Source organism: Heterodontus francisci, chromosome 11, assembly GCF_036365525.1.
Source record: "Heterodontus francisci isolate sHetFra1 chromosome 11, sHetFra1.hap1, whole genome shotgun sequence".
Classification (NCBI taxonomy): Eukaryota; Metazoa; Chordata; class Chondrichthyes; order Heterodontiformes; family Heterodontidae; genus Heterodontus; species Heterodontus francisci.
Window position 1 is genome coordinate 102,978,989 of NC_090381.1, and position 19,793 is coordinate 102,998,781.

Sequence of the window (19,793 nt, forward strand, 5' to 3'; positions counted from 1 at the left end):
TGCAATGGCAGTTAGTGCTACAGTGGACAGTGCCTTTACCCATTAACTCTGTGGGGTGGGGTGGGGTGGGGGGGGGGATGCATTTATTATATGGTAATGGCCTGCCACCATGCTGGGTTGAAGGTATTGCATGAATTGCATTTCATTAAAGCTATGCAAGTGCAGCTACAAGACACTGAGGATCTGAGCCGTACAATATTGCAGGTTTGATCAGTCTAGCCAAAGTTGACTGGCCTCAGACAACAGGACTCTGTGGTGCCACAACTGGTCTCACTCAGCTCCTCTAGGCTTAGGAGGTTTGATGCCAGCCAGACTCCGTATTCCTTACTGCTTTCTATAAGTGACCTCATGCAGACTTGGCAACACTCACCATCTAGCCTCAAATACGAATAAATATTTGGGTGCAGTGCCAGAGGGTAGCCCACAGAACCAAACCCATTGAAAACAAAAAAAAGTCCTCAGAGTGGTTTCAAGAATGACGATCCAGGAAGGTTTAACCCTCCAAAAAGCTGTGGATGCCGGGACAAGTGAAGCTTTCAAGACTGAGATTGATCAGGCAACGCCACAGACTTTAAAATTCTAATCCTCGTTTCAATATCCTTCCCATGACTTCTTACCTCCCCATCTCTGTAACTTCCTCCAGCCCTACAACCCAACAAGTTACATGCGCTCCTCAAATTCAGGCTTCCTGTGAATCTCCAATTTCCTTCACTCCACCGTCGGTGGCTATACTTTCAGCTGCCTAGGCTCTTGGCTCTGGAATTCACTTTCTAAACCTCTTCAACTCTCTCCCAGTCGCTTCATAAAACCGACCATCTGGAATAAGCTTTTGGCCACCTGATCTGGTATCCCTAAGAGGCTCGTTGTCAAGTTCCTGTGAAACACCTTGGAACATTTTTACTTTGTTAAAGATGCTACACAAATGCAAGAATCAAGAATAAATGTTATTGATCGTTAGTTAAGGGTGTTGAGGGACATGGAGCTAAGGCAGGGAAATGGCACTGAGGTACAGATCAGCCACAATCTAATAGAATAAATAGCGGAGCAGGTTTGAGAGGCTGAAGTGCTCACTCCTGTTCCTATGTTCCTTACATTACCAGCAACAGGCTCATAGCTGGAAGGTAGAAAATGAAGGAAACAAATGAAAAAAGTACATACGAGTGCAATAGGTAATAAAAGCAGGTTATGGACAATGCGCAACCATCTTACGACTGGTGAGCACTAGAAACATGCAGGAAAGATAAATCTAAGAATTGCAACCGTTCTGAAATATATATTTATTTAAAAAAGCTATTATGGCAACATAATTTAAATAAATTGGCACAATCAGTAAAGCTTCACAATGATCTCATGTCTAATTTAAAGACGACAGACAAAAAAAAAATTAGCAAGTCATCACAACATTGGCATCCCCAAACGCCACCGCCACATAAATATCACGAACAGCAAGTCGATATGGTCACGTTAATTCCCAGGTTGCCATTGTCAGCAAAGAGGTGCGCAATAGCCGCGTCGAAGACCAGGCAGTCGCTGTTCATGATGGCCGTGGCCACCCCATCGTGAATGGACCGAGGGGTAGCCTCCCACGTTAGGCGGCGGCGATTGCCATTCAGCTCCAGCCGGTACGCAAAGTTCTCGGCCTGCTTGCGGGCGCCAATCAGCAGCACGATGGCGAAGAACTGCTGGTGACCCTCGTACTTCTCCTGCTTCTCCAGCACCAGCATGAAGTGTCGCCCGAAGCAGGACTGCATCATTACCCAGTCCACCGCCCCAGGCAAGTTGATGTCTGTAGCCAGGAAGACAATGTCCTCCCCTTGCAAGGTGGTGATGCTCTTGTGGACGTGCACCAAGTGAGACATCACCTGCTCCAGGGAGCCCTGCCACTTGCACGAAGCCCCAGGGCAGGGGCAAGAGTATGGGCGGTACTCGCAGGCATCCTCGTGGTCCGGCTTCTCAGTGTGATGGAGAGTCAGCAAACATCCGGTCGACGAATACTGGAGGAGGACAGAAAAACAAAATGTTTAATAAGGGCACCCTCACACACTGCTCCAAGTACAGGAACTAGTCACAGATTCCAACATTGGACTGTCTCAGTTTTATTATATATTGCTCGAATGGGGCTTTAAAATGCCACTTAGTAAATATTACCTGCTCTCTACATTAGATATACACCCCACTGAGCCAGCAGCGCTTGAGATGGCTTGGCCACGTGAGCCGCATGGAAGATGGCAGGATCCCCAAGGACACATTGTACAGCGAGCTCGTCACGGGTATCAGACCCACCGGCCGTCCATGTCTCCGCTTTAAAGACGTCTGCAAACGCGGCATGAAGTCCTGCGAGATTGACCACAAGTCGTGGGAGTCAGTTGCCAGCGATCGCCAGAGCTGGCAGACAGCCATAAAGGCGGGGCTAAAGTGTGGCGAGTCGAAGAGACTTAGCAGTTGGCAGGAAAAGAGACAGAAGTGCAAGGAGAGAGTCAACTGTGTAACAGCCCCGACAACCAATTTTACCTGCAGCGCCTGCGGAAGAGTCTGTCACTCTAGAATTGGCCTTTATAGCCACTCCAGGCACTGCTCCACACACCACTGGCCACCTCTAGGCGCTTACCCATTGTCTCTCGAGATAAGGAGGCCAAAGATATAGATTATACTCTTAACTCAAAGCCTGTTGGATAATCCAAACTACTTTTTTCTCACTTTTAATGTTGCTATTTTGATGGCATTCATTAATGTGTGTTACTGCAAAAAAAATTAGACCATCAACCATCAGTGTTGCAATGAATGCTAAAACTGTTGCGTGTCATGGCATATCCCATAAGGATGAAGCCAATGTCCAATTGCTCTGTTGGTATTTATACCTCAAGCTGCAGCTTTGGGGGCAATGCTTTAACATGAGCAAAGCAGCAGTCAGAAGCTCAGTCTGATGCCACATCCTCAGCCAAGCTTATTGCCCTTGCCTGCTATCCAGTGAAGCTAATTGGGATGTTCAACCCTCTACCCACGTATTAACTGGATATGTTGGCTTCTGTATTTTACATTATTCATAGATCAGTATTGGCTCTCCACAGTCTTGAGGCTCCTGCCCTGATTCAGATATGCAGTTACCTTTCTGACCTCGAGCCTAGGACACAGATCAGAAAAGCCTTTTGGTAAACCGCTTTCTTAATGGCTATTTTGAACATACACAATACTGGCTTCCACAGAGCAACTATTGCTAATGGATCCCATGGCAATAATGAGTTTCAGACTATGTGTATAGCAGGGATTTGTCAGGCCATCCTACTCGGAGGAGATAGAGCAACACACCCTAACCCTCTCCCATATACTCAATTTATTATTCATTCCTGACCAGTTAGAACCAGGCAGGACAAGCTCCCCTGATGGATCAACTAGAAAAGTGCACTGCGCCAAACAGACCAGGGAAGTCACAAGTTTGATGCCTCGGTCTTTGGGAGTTAGCTAATCATTGGGATACAGCTGAGGGTACAACAACTGGTGTTTAGGAAGGAGAAATGTTTGGACCTGCTAGAAATTGTGTGCTTGTCCTGGCTCTTGAATTAGTTCCACTCCCCTGCTCTTTCACCTTAGCCCTGCAATATTTCCTTTCAAAGTGCATATCCAATTTGAAAGTTACAATTGAAGCCACTTCGAGCACCCTTTTGGACAGACCTTCTGGATCATCATAACTCGCTGCATGAAAAACACACTGATCTCCCCTCTGGCTCTTATGCCAATACTTTAAATTGTTTAATTGTATGTAGGTGGAGGGTGTTAACTGGGGTCTTATTTGAGCTCATAAGGAAACACTTACCGAGACTGGGGGAAGTTTTTGAGTAAAGAGCTACATGTTTGTAAATGTAAGACTGAGTAAAGATTGGCTCCAGCATCATCCTTCAACAAGCTTTCGAGATGAGAACATCTCCCCTTAAAACTACTCTGCTGACGAACCCATAAAAACATAAGAATTATGAGCAGGTGCAGGCCATTCGGCCCCTCGAGCCTGCACCACCACTTTGGCCGATCTTCAGCCTCAACTCCACTTTCCTGCCAGATTGCCACATCCTTTGATTCACTTCGAGTCCAAAAAAAAATCTATCAATCTCAACCTTAAATGTACCAAATGTACTCAACCTTAAACGTACTCAACCGCTGAGCATTCACAACCCTCTGCGGTAGAGAATGCCAAAGATTCACAAACCTCGGAGCGAAGAAATTTTTCATCTCCATCCTAAATGGTCAAACCCTTATCCTGAGATGATGCCCCCTAGTTCTAGACTCTCCAGAAAACAGCCACTCAGAATCTTACCTTTCTATGAGATCACCTCATATTCGTCTAAACTCCAGAGTACAGAACCATTCTACTCAACGACCCAGCACTGTAGAGAGTGTCACTCCAGCAGAGATCAACCAACACCAGAAAACTTCAATCAAGTTTGGAGAGTGTACAGCTCAGCTCAACACTCAGCAAGGCTCATACCATCTGTTGGCAGCTGATGTTAATAATCTAAATTAAATTTAATTAGTACACACTGTAATTAAAGGCATTGGACGAGATCGACTGCAGCAAGTCAAATTCACCGGGAGAGGCGATTTCCAACTACTCTAACTCCACTGCAAACCAGAAGTGGCTACTCCTGTTCCAAAGCCAGTTTTGATGCGGGATGAGGGCTTCAAAGTGCCAAAGGTAGAAGCATTATCAAAAAGTGCTGGAATTCAGAAGATATACCCAAAGACATTGTCCCAAATCAATCACTCATTCTGCTCGATTAAGTGTACTAGAAAACTGATGTAACGGAGATGAGTGGGCCTGCATTAGCAAGAAAATAAAACAGCCACTTTGCTGAGAAATGAGGGCAGAGTCCTTGGGGGACAGGTGGGAGCTGGAGGGTCTGCCCCCTTCTGAATGAGTCATGCACCGAAACAGCAGCAGAGAACTGGAAATGCCATGACACAATCAATCCGGTGTGTCTGACACTGCCCACGTGGCAGCAAACAACTGTGTAAAGCTGCTGCTGTGTGGGTGTTAGCCGCAGTATGAAGCTTGGCTAAACACGATAAACCAGTCAAACTGGGAGGGACGTCTGCAAATATCTTGTCACAACCATTTCCACTAGGTACAGTAAAACCACAACGCTACAGAAGTGGATTCAGAAATTTCCAATTTTCTTCAAAGCAGATTGTTAACCAGCGACCCAACCACGTGTAACTAATGACCCCTCCCTTCCCATCCCCACCCTTAGTCACGTTACTAGTAGCCTCCCCGTTAACTAGATATGTTAGCTTCTGTATTGTTTATTATTCATAGACGAGAGTAGAGCCACCTTCCCTGACCTCAAGCCAAGATACCAAACAGAAAAAGTCTTTTGGTAAATTATTTCAACTGCTAGATACATGCTGTGCCTTCACAGGAATTTAATTTGACTTCTAAACATAGCTTTATCAGACTCCATTTTAGATCATACAATATGAAAGGGGTGATGTAGAAAAGACATTTCCACATTTAGGGGAGTCAAAACCTAGAGATTGAACAAACTTGCATTTATATAGCACCTTTCACAACCTCAGGATGTCCCAAACCACTTCTGAAGTGTTGTCACTGTTGTAATGTAAGAAACGTGGCAGCAAATTTGCACACAGCAAGAGCCCACAAAGTGATAATGACCAGATAATCTGTTTTGATGTTGATTGAGGGATAAATATTGGCTAAGAGACTGGGGCTAACCACCCCCACCCCCCTGTTCTTTTTCAAAATAGTGCCATGGGATCTTTTACATTCACCAAAAGGCCAGATGAGGCCTTGGTTTAACATCGCATGTGAACAGCACCTCTAGCAGTGCAGCACTCCCTCAGCCGGCTGAGATTTTCAGTGCTCAAGTCTCTGAACTGGGGCTTGAACCAATAAATGGTTGACTCAGAGGCAAGAGTGTCACCCGCCGAGTCATGGCTGACAGTGGCCATAAAAACAAGATAATCACTACTAATTCCAAATTAAGTCGTCATTGTCGACAGGAGTAGTGCCGGAGGACTGGAGGATAGCAAATGTTGTCCCCTTGTTCAAGAAGGGGAGTAGAGACAGCCCTGGTAATTATAGACCTGTGAGCCTTACTTCGGTTGTGGGTAAAATGTTGGAAAAGGTTATAAGAGACAGGATTTATAATCATCTTGAAAAGAATAAGTTCATTTGCGATAGTCAGCACGGTTTTGTGAAAGGTAGGTCGTGCCTCACAAACCTTATTGAGTTTTTCGAGAAGGTGACCAAACAGGTGGATGAGGGTAAAGCCGTGGATGTGGTGTATATGGATTTCAGTAAGGCGTTTGATAAGGTTCTCCACGGTAGGCTATTGCAGAAAATACGCAAGTATGGGGTTGAAGGTGATTTAGAGCTTTGGATCAGAAATTGGCTAGCTGAAAGAAGACAGAGGGTGGTGGTTGATGGCAAATGTTCATCCTGGAGTTTAGTTACTAGTGGTGTACCGCAAGGTTCTGTTTTGGGGCCACTGCTGTTTGTCATTTTTATAAACGACCTGGATGAGGGTGTAGAAGGGTGGGTTAGTAAATTTGCGGATGACACGAAGGTCGGTGGAGTTGTGGATAGTGTCGAAGGGTGTTGTAGGGTACAGAGGGACATAGATAGGCTGCAGAGCTGGGCTGAGAGATGGCAAATGGAGTTTAATGCGGAGAAGTGTGAGGTGATTCACTTTGGAAGGAGTAACAGCAATGCAGAGTACTGGGCTAATGGGAAGATTCTTGGTAGTGTAGATGAGCAGAGAGATCTTGGTATCCAGGTACATAAATCCCTGAAAGTTGCTACCCAGGTTAATAGGGCTGTTAAGAAGGCATATGGTGTGTTAGCCTTTATTAGTAGGGGGATCGAGTTTCAGAGCCACGGGGTCATGATGCAGCTGTACAAAACTCTGGTGAGGCCGCACCTGGAGTATTGCGTGCAGTTCTGGTCACCGCATTATAGGAAGGATGTCGAAGCTTTGGAAAGGGTGCAGAGGAGATTTACTAGGATGTTGCCTGGTATGGAAGGAAGGTCTTACGAGGAAAGGCTGAGGGACTTGGGGTTGTTTTCGTTAGAGAGAAGGAGGAGGAGAGGTGACTTAATAGAGACATACAAGATAATCAGAGGGTTAGATAGGGTGGATAGTGAGAGTCTTTTTCCTCGGATGAGGATGGCAAACACGAGGGGACATAGCTTTAAGTTGAGGGGTGAAAGATATAGGACAGATGTCAGAGGTAGTTTCTTTACGCAGAGAGTAGTAGGGGCGTGGAACGCCCTGCCTGCAACAGTAGTAGACTCGCCAACTTTAAGGGCATTTAAGTGGTCATTGGATAGACATATGGATGTAAATGGAATAGTGTAGGTCAGATAATCGGCGCAACATCGAGGGCCGAAGGGCCTGTACTGCGCTGTAATATTCTAATTCTAATTCTAATAAAAGAATATAGGAGAAGCCTCATTACCTAAAGTGTGGTTAGAATGTGGATCTTGCTACGGAGTAGCTGAGGCGAATAGCACAAATGTAATTAATGGCATGCTAGGTTAAAAAATTTTTTAAAATTCTTTCATGGGATGCGAGCGTCGCTGGCAAAGCCAGCATTTGTCACCCATCCCTAACTGCCCTTGACAACTGAGTGGCTTGCTAGGCCATTTCAGAGGGTAGTCAAGAGTCAACTATATTTCTGTGGGTCTGGAATCACATGTAGGCCAAACCAGTTAAGGACAGCAGATTTCCTTCCCTAAAGGACATTCGTGAACCAGATGGGTTTTTACAACAATCAATGAAGTTTCATGGCACCATTACTGAGACTAGCTTTCAATTCCAGATTTATATTAATTAATTGAATTTAAATCCCACCAGTTGTCATGGTGGTATTTGAACCCATGTCCCCCAGGTGATTAGCCTGGGCCTCTGTATTACTAGTTCAGTGACATTACCACGACGCCACCGTAAATGTGAGAGGGTGAGGGGGAATAGGAGGATGGAGTTAGATGAAGAGGGGTGGGAGCAGGCTTGTATGGAGCAAAAACACTGGCATAGACCAGTTGGGATGAATAGTCTGTTCAAGTTCTATTTAGCGTTTGTTGGTCTTTCTAATCATAAGATATTAAATTTGCTACATTTGACATTACCATTTTGTGACACACGTTCAGCTACAGACTTCTACCACTTAGACAGAGCTTCAAATCTCCATATGGATTCTTTAGTCATGACAGCATAGAAGGAGGCCACTCAGTCCATGCCAGCTCTCTGTGCAGCAAACCAGTCAGTCCCATTCCCCAGCTCTATCCCCATAGACCTGCAAGTTTATTTTGCTCAAGTGCCCATCCAATTTCCTTTTGAAATCATTCATCGTCTCCACTTCCGCCACCCTCGTTGGCAGCGAGTTCCAGGTTATCACCACTCACTGTGTAAAAAGGTTGTTCCTCACATCCCCCCTGTATCTCTTGCCCAAAACTGTAAATCTGTGTTCCCTAGTCCTTGTACCATCAGCTAATGGGAACAGCTTTTCTTTGTCTACTTTATCCAAACCTACTTTATCATAATCTTGTACACCTCTATCTAATCTCCTCTCAATCTCCTTTGCTCCAAGAACAACCACCCCAGCTTCTGCAACCTAACCTCAAAACTAAAATCCCTCATCCCTGGAACCATTCTGGTAAATCTCTCTGCACCCTCTCAAGGTGCCTCACATTCTTCCTAAAATGTGGTGACCAGAACTGGAAGCAATACGCTAGTGAGGCTTAATCAGAGCTTTATAAAGGTTCAGCAGAACTTCCCTGCTTTTGTACTCAATACCTCCATTTATGAAGCCCAAGAGCCCACATGCTTTGCTAAACACTCTTCAATATGTCCTGTCACCTTCAAAGATCTGTGCACATGAATCCCCAGGTCCCTCTGACCTTGCACACTCTTTAGAACTGCACCATTAAGTCTATATTGCCATAGTCTGGACTGCACTCCTTCAAATGCATCACCTCACACTTCTCTGTATTAAATTCCATCTGCCACTTCTCTGCCCATGCTGCTAGCCTATCTATGTCCTGCTGCAGTCGATTGGTACCATCCTGTTTGACACACTCCAAGTTAGAGTATACACATTTAAGAAAATTCACGTTGTCCTGATTCTCGAGGACAAAATCATGGGAGATTTATTATTCTATATTAATTAGTCTTGTGTATGCTGTGCGCTTCTTGTCCACATTAAGCTGGATCACAACTTTTCAGTTATGCCTTTAGTTAACATTTAGAAAGAAAAACCCTATTATCAACCTGACAACACAACAGCAAAATCCAATGTTACTTGATCAGAAAAACTGAAAGTCCATATTTGTCATGCTGGAGATGCAGCTCTTCCACCCCCACTAGCTGGCGCCATGTTTTGGAGGTGTTGCTTTGCCATTTTTGGGGGTCGTTCAACTTGACTTTCAAGGCACTTGGAATCCTGCTAGCTATAGGCAGAAGTCCAATTCTGGGCTTCAAACAGTGGCTTATGCACTCCCCACCCATCCTACGTAGTCCATCTCTGAGCCTAGCACTCAGGCCTGTCTACACCACCTACAGCAGATGCCAGGTTGGCGTTGGGACCTTCTCCTGCCTTAGTGTCATATCCTTGTTATGTCCCAGCAACCTCCAACTCACCTTTAGCAATGTAACAGGAGACTTGATAGATTGGAAACAGTTGCTGTACTTTCTATATTTGAAGAATTGTCACCCAAGATCCAAAAGCAACTGCTAATCATATACATAACTGCACAAATCGGTAGATAACTTTTAAAAATTCATTCACAGGGTGTGGGTGTCACTGACAAGGCCAGTGTTTGTTGCCCATCCCTAATTGCCCTCGAGAAGGAGGCAATGAGCCACCTGCTTGAACCACTGCAGTACGTCCTAGCAGCTTTCAGAGGGCAGTTAACAGTCACCTTGCTGTGGGTCTGGAGTTACATAAGGCCAGACCAGATAAGATTGGCATATTTTCCTTCCTAAAGGAAACTACCAAAGTAGTCGGCTGTTCACAACAATCTGGTGGATTCACAGTCACTAATACTGATAAATCTAGAATTAAAATAAAATAGTTATTTAATTAATTGAATTTAAATTCCCTAGCTGCAGTGACGGGATTTGAACTCACGACTCTCGGATCATCAGTCCAGGCTTCTGGATTACTAGCTCAGTAACACAACCACTATGCTATTGTACCTGACAGCGAGGCTAAGATTAAATAGTTGTCTGACTCACCAGCTGACAAAGGCCCAGTTTGGAGGCCACGCCAGTTTTTATTTGTTTGAATGTGGCTGACCTCCTCTTTTAAGCTTTAAATATTCTTGCTGACCTTTGCATCGAGTTGGGCTACAGGCATAATTCCGATTGCAGCTGCTTTTAAAACTCCTTACTTCTCGAGGTCGAGTTAAAGGATCAACCAAATTAAGACTCGACAAAAATACTTCAATTTTGTCATTATGTTTGTCTGTTTTGTTTTAACAAGCATATTCTTCCACCATTCATCTTTCGAAGGTGGTGACTGAAGGTTCAATTCAATAAGTTGAAAAGATCTTCAAAGTCTTCGTCCTTCATGTGTGAAGACTGGAAAATAGAATCATAGAATGGTTACAGCACAGGAGGCCATTCGGCCTGTCCTGTCTGTGCCAGCTCCCTGCAGAACAACTCAGCTAGTCTCACTCCCCTGCCTTTTCCCTGTGGTCCTGCAAATTTACTATCTTCAGATAATTATCCAAACATCTTGCAAAGCCATGATTGAATCTGCCTCCAACACACTCTCAGGCAGTGCATTCCACATCCTAACCACTCGCTGTATAGAAATGTTCTTCCTCATGCCACCTCTGGTTCCTTTGCCATTCACCTTAAAACAGTGTCCTCTGGTTCTCCACCCTTCCACCAACGGGAACATTTTCTCTCTATCTACTCTGTCCTGACCCCTCATGATTTTAAGCACCTGTATCAAATCTTCCCTCAACCTTCATTTCTCTTCGGAGAACAACCCCAGCTTTTCCAATCTATCCACATAACTGAAGCCACTCATCCCTGGAACCATTCTCGTAAATCTTTTCTGCAACCTCTCTAAAACCTTCACACCCTTCCTAAAGTGTGGTGCCCGGAACTGGACGCAATACTCTAGTTGAGGCAAAACCAGTGTTTTATAAAGGCTAACCATATGATAGTACCAATGGGTGGAGTTACCAGGGGGTGGGGAGAGCAGAGACAACACAGCTCAGGTCAAATTTGCTCTCATGCTAGATTTACACACATCCCCTCCTATCACCAGGCCCAGGGTTGGAGATGCAAACTGTACTGCCAACTGGAATGGGGGCTAGTGTGCTGAGTGGTAGACTGGAACGGAACAGGATTGCTAGGGTCAATTAACAACGTGCATTTAAATAGCACCTACAACTTTTAAAAATATCACAGCGTGCTTCACAGGAGCCTTATCAGGCAATGTTTGACAACTAGCCACACAAGGACATATTAGGACAGGAAATTGCAATATTCGATTCAAAAAACTTGCTTATTTGTGGACTATCCATGAAAACTGCTGGAACCAACTGGTTCACTAAGTCCTTCAGAGAAAAGGACATGACACTCCTTCCTGGTCTGGCCTGTGTGTGCCTTTTAGCAAATCACTATTGAAACAAACATACAAACATACGAATTAGGAGCAGAAGTAGGTCTCTCATCCCTTCGAGCCTGCTCCGCCATTCAATAAGTTCATGGCTGAACTGATTACTCCACATTTCCACTGACCCCCGATAACCTTTCACCCCCCCCCCTTGCTTACCAAGAATCTACTTACCTCTGCCTTAAAAATATTCAAAGACTCTGCTTCCGTTGCCTTTTGAGGAAGAGAATTCCAAAGACTCACGACCCTCAGAGAAAAAAATTCTCATCTCTGTCTTAAATGGGCGACCCCTTATTTTTAAAGAGTGACCCCTAGTTCTAGATTCTCCCACAAGGGGAAACATCCTTTCCACCTCCAACCTGTCAAGACCCCTCAGGATCTTATATGTTTCAATAAAGTCGCCTCTTACTCTTCTAAATTCCAGCGGATACAAGCCTAGCCCGTCTGATCTTTCCTCATAATATAGCCTGCCCATTCCAGGTATCAGTCTAGTAAACCTTCTTTGAACTGCTTCCAACGCATTTACATCCTTCCTTAAATAAGGAGACCAATACTGTATACAGTACTCCAGATGTGGTCTCACCAATGCCCTGTATAACTGAAGCATAACCTCCCTACTTTCATATTAAATTCCCCTCGCGACAAACGATAACATTCTATTAGCTTTCCTAATTACGTGCTACACCTGCATACTAACCTTTTGCGATTCCTAACACACACCACAAAGCACACTAATAAAATTATATAGCATGTTATCAATGACCTAGGTATCATAAAAGAACAAGAACCAGCCAATCTCAGCTCAGTCACCCTACAAATGGGAACTGAAGCCCAAATGAGGAGAGCTATCCCACAAGACTGGTCAAGTACCTGGGCAGTTATTTTGTGCAGCATATTATAAGTCAACAGTCCAGACTCCTCCACCACCGTTCCAGACCCCTCTCAGTCCAAGCTTCAGGTTAAACATGGCCAAAGACTCCTCTTGTGAATTATGACCAACTTCCAACTCCCCTCCCAACCCCCGACAACAGACAAGTCAGAGCTCATGTCAAGCACCAATAGGTGGAAGCAAGATAACAGAATGCAATTGAGGTTGGGTGCCAGCAGTGACCAAGTGCTAAGGGACAGCGCCTCCAAACTTGGCCTGTGCCAGTGAGCCGGCCAAGTCTTTGATCACAACCTAACTAATCTACAAATGATAGCACTGCTTGAAGGGACCATTGTACAATCCCCTTGCGGAGACAACATCTCATCGCCACAGTGAGAACACCTTCCATTATGTAGTGTGAGCTTTAGTGCTTCTGGAAAGTGACTGCTGGGGAACTCAGTAGATTCTATACTGGCCATGTATCAGGGTTGTTCAGAATTACTGTCAGAACAAGACAGAGATGAGAAATCTTTTCTCTGAGGGTTGAGTCTTTGGAACTCTCTTCCCAGAGACCGATGGAGGCAGGGTCATGAAATATTTTTAAGGCAGAGGTAGATACATTTTTGACTAACAAGAGAGTCAAAGGGCATCGGTGTAGGCGGGAAAGTGGAGTTGAGGCCACAATCAGATCAACCATGATCTTATTAAATGGCGGAGCAGGCACGAAGGGGCCGAATGGCCCACTCCTGCTCCTAATTTGTACGTTTGTAACATTTCTGTGCAGATATAGATTTGATTTTAACAGTTGAAACATGTTGTGCTGTCCTTCTCTGTAAAGTCATTGTCTCAGATTTACTTTGCAATTTGGTTGTTTGGTCTACAGACTTTCTAATTAGAAGATTAACAATCCCAGGGCTATTGTGTCTATGGCTGTTTTTATATAATTGAATATCTCCAACTAAATATTACAGCAAGTATAAATGGCTCACATTCAGGATAGCATAGAGAGCTGTCGATGTTCAGTCATTGAGTAGATTCAAGACTCCATTTTTAGGCACTAAAGGAATCAAAGGATATGGGGATCGGGGGAAGCGAGGTCGAGGGAGAAGATCAGCCATGATCTTATTGAATGACGGAGCAAGCTCCAGGGGCCATATGGTCTACTCCCGTCCCTTTTCCTTATGTTCTTAAATGGAACAAATCAAGGTAAGATTTTGTAACCCAAAACTGGGCATCCACGTGGCACTGTGAGCTCTTAGTAGAATTGTATATCCTCCACAATCAGTACCCAGGACATTCCTCATTGCTCCATCAACTTCAGGCTGCACGACCAACCAGGGGTTCAGTGGAGGGACAGTGCGGCAGGGGCTGCACCATGTCGACTTTGGAATGACGCTCCAAATTAGCGAAACTACAGTGGGCCAACCTGCACGTTAAAATCAAAAGCAGCAACTGGTCACGTGACTCAGGATCAGAGCAATGCTCTGCAGCCCTACTTCATCCAGTAAAAAAATAAAGCAATAGAATCATACAGTAAAGGAGGCAGCCATTTGGCCCATTGTGCTGTGCTGGCTCTTTGAAAGATCTATCCAATTAGTTCCACTCCCTCTTCTTTCCCTCATTACCTTGCAAAATTTTCCATTTCAAATATATATATGTAATTCCCTTTTGAAAGTTACAGCTGAATTTGCTTCCAACACTCGGACAGCCCTACAACCCTGTGAAAAAATTCTCATTGCCCCTTGTTTTTTTTTCAGTGAAAAATGCCATGTGGATGCTCCTACTCAACCTCATTTCCAGATTTCCACCAGGCTTTGTTCATCCATTTCGGTTCACCGCATACTGCGCCAGTAAGTGGCCAACAGCATTGGACACAGTGAAGGCTATGGACTCTGACTATATCCCAGCTGTAGCACTGAAGATCTGTGCACCAGAACTAGCTGCTCCCCTAATTAGGTTGCTCACCCGTTATCCCTGTACTCGCTGACTTGGTTTGGCTTCAACTCCACACCTCAAAACTTCAAATTTGTGTCCTAGTGTTCAAGTTCATTCATGGCTTCTCCCATCCCTACCTCTGTCACATCCTCCAGCCCTACAACCCTCCAAGAACTCCACGTTCCTGCAATTCCGATCTCTTGTTCATTCCCGGTTTTCTTCACTCCACCATGGACGGCCATGCCTTCAGAGGCGTGGGCACCAGGCTCTGAAACCTGTCTGTCTCTCCATGTCTTTCCCCTCCTTTAAGACGCACCTTAAAACCTACCTCTTTGACCAGCTGTCCTACTATCTCCTTCTGTGGCTTGGTGTCACTTTTTTTTTGGATAACACTCCTGTGGAGCAGTTTGGGATGTTTTCATATGTTAAAAGGTGCTATATAAATGCAAGTTGTAGTTACAGATCAAGGAAAGATAACGCACAATGGCTGCTGCAGTAACAGGGGACGTCAGTGATGACTTTGACCAGGGTTGGCTTAGCGAGTGAAGGACTTGAAGAGGAGCGATCGGGGAGCTGAGTAGAGAGTTGGGTGGTGTTAACCTGCTCGAGGACCAGAGGGGAAAGACAAGTTGGACATAAGGCAGTAGCTGGAGAAGATGGAAGAGTTGAGGGCTTTGAGAAAGAGGGGTGGTGATGGCAGCTTTGAAGGAAGACACGTGAGGAGAGGAAAGTAGTTGGCCAGGACAACTGGCCTCTGAAATACTGCAGCAACAAGACAACAGGCATGTAAATAGTAAGCGAGCAGTAAGAGGTGGAGTGGGGCCTATTAGGGATGGAGAGGGTAATATATGCGTAGAGGCACAGGGCAAGGCTAATATACTTATTGAGTACTTTGTATCAGTGCTCTCTAAGGAAATGAAGGCTGACAAAATATCGGTAGAAGCAGAGTGAGTAGAGGCAATGGATAGGGTAAAAATTGAGAGAGGAAGCACCAAAAAGGTTGGCTATACTTAGGGTTGATAAGTCACCTGGTCCGGATGGCTTGCATCTCAGGTTGTTAAAGTGGGGATGGAAATAGCGTAAGGGCTTGCCACAATCTTCCAATTTTCCTTGGATATGGGGGAGGTGCCAGGGCATTGGAGAGTGGCAAATGTGACACCCTTATTCAAGAAAGGATTTAAAGACTGTCCTAGCAACTACAGGCCAGTTAGTTTGTCAGTGGTGGGTAAGGTTTTAGAAATAATAATCAGGGAAAATATCAAACATTGAGAGAGGTTAGAGTTAATTAATGATGGGCAGCATGAATTTGTAAAAGGCAGATCATGCCCGAATAATCTAACTGAATTCTTTGAAGTAACAGAGAAGGTTGAAGGGAATGCAGTGGATGTTGTCTATTTGGATTTTAAGAAAGCATTTGATAAGGTACAACATAAAAGGCTGGTTAACAAAATTGAGGCTCATGGATTGGGAGGGCCAGTGTCGAATTGGACTAAAAAAAATTGGCTTAAGGACAGAAAACAGCGGGTCGTGGTAAATGGTTACTTTGCAGCCTGGAGGGTGGTAGACAGTGGTGTTCCCCAAGGGTCAGTGCTGGGACCACTGCTTTTTTACTATATATAAATAACTTGGATCTTGGAATACAGAGTAGATTCCCAAAATTTGCTGACGACATCAAACTTGGAGGTGAGGCAAGCAGTGAGGATGATGTGAACCACCTGCAAAAGCACATAGATAGGTTCGCAGAATGGGCAGAGAGGTGGCAGATGGAATTTAATACTGACAAGTGTGAGGCGATGCATTTTGGGCAGAAGGAATAGGGAGAGGCAATATACACTTAATGGCACAGTTCTAAAGAGTGTGCAGAAACAGAGGGATTTGGGGGTGCATGTGCATCAATCTTTGAAGGTGACAGCACATATTGAGAGTGGTTAGTAAAGTGTACGGGATCTTGGGCTTTAGAAATAAGAGGAATAGTGTACAAAGGCAAGGAAGTTATGCCAAACCTTTATAAAGCTCTGGTTAGGCCTAACCAGAGTACTGTGTCCAGTTCAGGTCACCAAACTTTAGGAAGGATGAGAGGGTGCAGAGGAGATTTACCAGAATGGTTCCTGTGATGGGGCGATTTTAGTTACAAAGTTAGGTTGGAAAAATTGGGTTTGTTCTCCTTACAACAAAAGGAGATTGAGGGGAGATTTGGTAGAAGTGTACAAGATTATGACAGGCTTATATAAGTTAGACAAGGAAAAACTGCTCCCATTAACAAATGGTACAAGGACTAAGGGATACAGATTGAAAGTTTTGGGCAAAGGATGCAGGGGGAATGCGAGGAATCACTTTTTTTTTTAAAAACACAGCAGGCGGTAATGACCTGGAACTCACTGCCCACAAAGGTGGTGGAAGTGGAGTCTATCAATGACTTCAAAAGGAAATGGATAGCCACCTGAGAGAAACAGATGTGCAGGGCTACAGAGATCAAGACGGGGAAAGCTGGCATGGACACGATGGGCCGAATTGCCTTCTTCTGTGCCGTAAATGACTGACAGGAACAGGGGTTAAAGGTCAATGGGCCATAGTTGACATGGCTGATCTGCCAAAATCATTAAAAATTAACTTATTGCTCCTGGTACAGAATGTTGAAGTACAGTACAGAATGTGGAAGTACGGTAATGAATGCACATGTTGGCGTTGGACTGAATCCCATCTATCAGACCAGTCACACTCAAAAATATCTTCGTCTTCCTGCGGACCAACATTGATTAATGCGTGCTGCAAATAATGACTTGGGAAGACGCTCAGTCATTAACCAGGTGACGTACTACTAGAGAGTTTAACAGATTAATAAGGTTTCTCAGAACTACACTATGCTCAGCTGACACTGGAGAAGACAAACAGGTGCCCAAGGTTTGGTGTCAGTGCAGTTTAAGTGGTTTCAAATGCAAAACAACTGGAAGCCCGAAGAACTGGAAAATAACTTGCATGGAGGACATCCCAAGGTAATTTACAGCCAATGAAGTACTTTTGAAACACAATAACTGTTACAATGCAAAAACTACGGCAGCTGATTTGTGCTCAGCAAGATCCCACAAACAGCAATGTGATAATGACCAGATTATCTTTTTCAGTGATGTCGGTTGAAGGATAAATATTGGCCAAGACACCAAAGGGGTGGTGTAAGGGGCTTGCTCTATTTTGAAATAGTGCCATGGGATCTTTTATGTGTACCCGAGAGAGCAGACAGCACCCCCAACAGTGCAGCACTCCTTCAGAACTGCACTGGGCGTGTCAACCTAGATTTTGTGCTCAAGTTTTTGAGTCTGAAATTTCAAACCAATAAAAATCTTTGATAGAGTAACTGTTCTGAGGTGCTAAAATATACGCTCTCCCCACCTTCCTACACAACTTCTGTTACTTCCAATTATATCAGGCTCTATTCAGACTGTTCCACTGAATGAGTTATATTGATAGTTTGTCCTCAGTACTGTGCATGTGATACTTCAGCTCTTGATAATTAAGGACCTGTAGACTCAAACTGCATTTTACTTTTAGCATAGAAAATAAGGGATAAGAATTGTTCAGAAAAACACTCAACCCAAAAAAAAACATTTCTACTTTCAACATCGCTAAAACTCAAGAGACTTTTAAAAAAGGTATACCTAAGCTAAATGGCAATCTAATTATTTACTCAGTTTATGGACACCACTTCTTAGGTCTCAGTCTCAGATTCAGTTTATTTGTTTTAAATTGTTATTTTGGCTCCTGCCACTATGAAGGTGAGACAATATAAATTGGAGGTAGTGCACACGGGAGACCCTGTTACAACCTTGCTTTTGATAAACAACGCCAAGTGGGCTATTGGTCGATGATCTCAATCTCCATGGGGCACTCAAAAGTGGTAGCTGTCTTTGCTCCAGAGTGAACTAGGAATGAAAAGACTGATGCTTCCTGAAATTTATCATCGCTCCATCAAAAGCGCTGTGTAGATGATCCTATTTGGCCTCATCCCAAGAGTTTTACCATCACAGGAGTCATTGTCCAGCCAATTTGATTCACCGCATATGAAACCATTAAGTGGGAGCACAGTGAAGGCTGTGGACCCTGACTATATTCTAGCTGTAGTACTGAAGCTCTGGGCACCAGAACTATCTGCTGCCCAGTCAGGCTCTTCACCGATTATGCCTGTGCTTGCTGACCTAATTGACTCCCAGTCTAGAAACATCCCAAATTTAGCATTCTCATCCCTGTTTTCAACTCCCTCCATGGCCTCCCAAACACCTACAAAACTTCAAGAACTCCTTTCCCCCAGTGCTCGCCTCTGCTGCATCCCCAGATTCTTTCACCCCCACCATTAGGGGCCATGCCTTCGACTGCTGAACCCATAAACTTTGCCACCTCTCTACCTTGAAGATGCTTCTTAAAACCTAGTTCTTTGACCAAGCTTTTGGCCACCTATCCAAATAATTCCTTCCGTGGCTCAGAGTTAAACGTTGCTTGCTAACACTTTTGTGACGTGCCCTGGGACATTTTGCCACGTTGAAAGCAAGTTGTGCTCCTTAGAACAGAGAAACATTTACAGGGCTATGGAGAAAGAGCAGAGGAGGGGGAGCAATTGGACAGATCTTTCAAAGAGCCACCATTTTTTAAAAATTCATTCATGGGATGTGGGCGTCGCTGGCCAGGCCAGCATTTATTGCCCATCCAACATGGACTCGATGGGCTGAATAACCTCCTTCCATCCCAAAACTGACTGTCACAAGCATGATGGGCCAAAAGACCGATACAGTACAGAAGGCGGCCAATGATTCTAAAGCCCTCTTCTATTTATAGGCATTGATACACACGCAGGAAGACAGAAAATCCAAAAGACAGACTGCCATGAGCTTCAAGGGTTATTGCAAAATGCTCTCTTCTTGTGAACTTGTGCTCAAGGCAAGTAATGTCAAGGGATGGAAAATGGGACACTTTCCCACTTCAGGTACCCAATGTCAGCATGAAACATTCCCAGGTCAGTACAACACAGTCCCCTCCATTCTTCCCCCAAGTCTCAGTTTCAAACCCCAGTGGCATTGATGGTACCCCTTGATGGTACCAGTACGATTTTTTTCTACATTTCACGCCAGCCTACGAGACTGTCAAACTATAGGCAGTTTAATGTTGTGCGTTCACGTCTGCTATTAGAAACTGGGTTGATTATGGCAAAATTTATTTCACATCAAACCTACATGGGCAGATGTGAGCTTCAGTCCATTAACCTGAGCTGGTTTTAAGCCTAGGCCTTAAATGGACCTGCACAGTGTGACCCATCCTCGTGAAGCAACTGGAAGAGGAATTCTTCTCGTGTCACTCCCATAGT

General features: G+C 44.5%; 1 protein-coding gene across 1 annotated transcript in view; it reads right to left on the reverse strand.

The window, feature by feature from the left end:
- Positions 1-1,262: 1,262 nt before the first annotated feature.
- The window catches only part of LOC137375433 (E3 ubiquitin-protein ligase Siah2-like), a 28,635-nt gene continuing 10,104 nt past the window's right edge, over positions 1,263-19,793 (reverse strand). Inside the window, exon 2 of the mRNA XM_068042641.1 lies at positions 1,263-1,994. Within this exon, the coding sequence (XP_067898742.1) occupies positions 1,437-1,994 (558 nt within the window). The 3' untranslated portion in view covers positions 1,263-1,436. The remainder of the gene's footprint in view (positions 1,995-19,793) is intronic.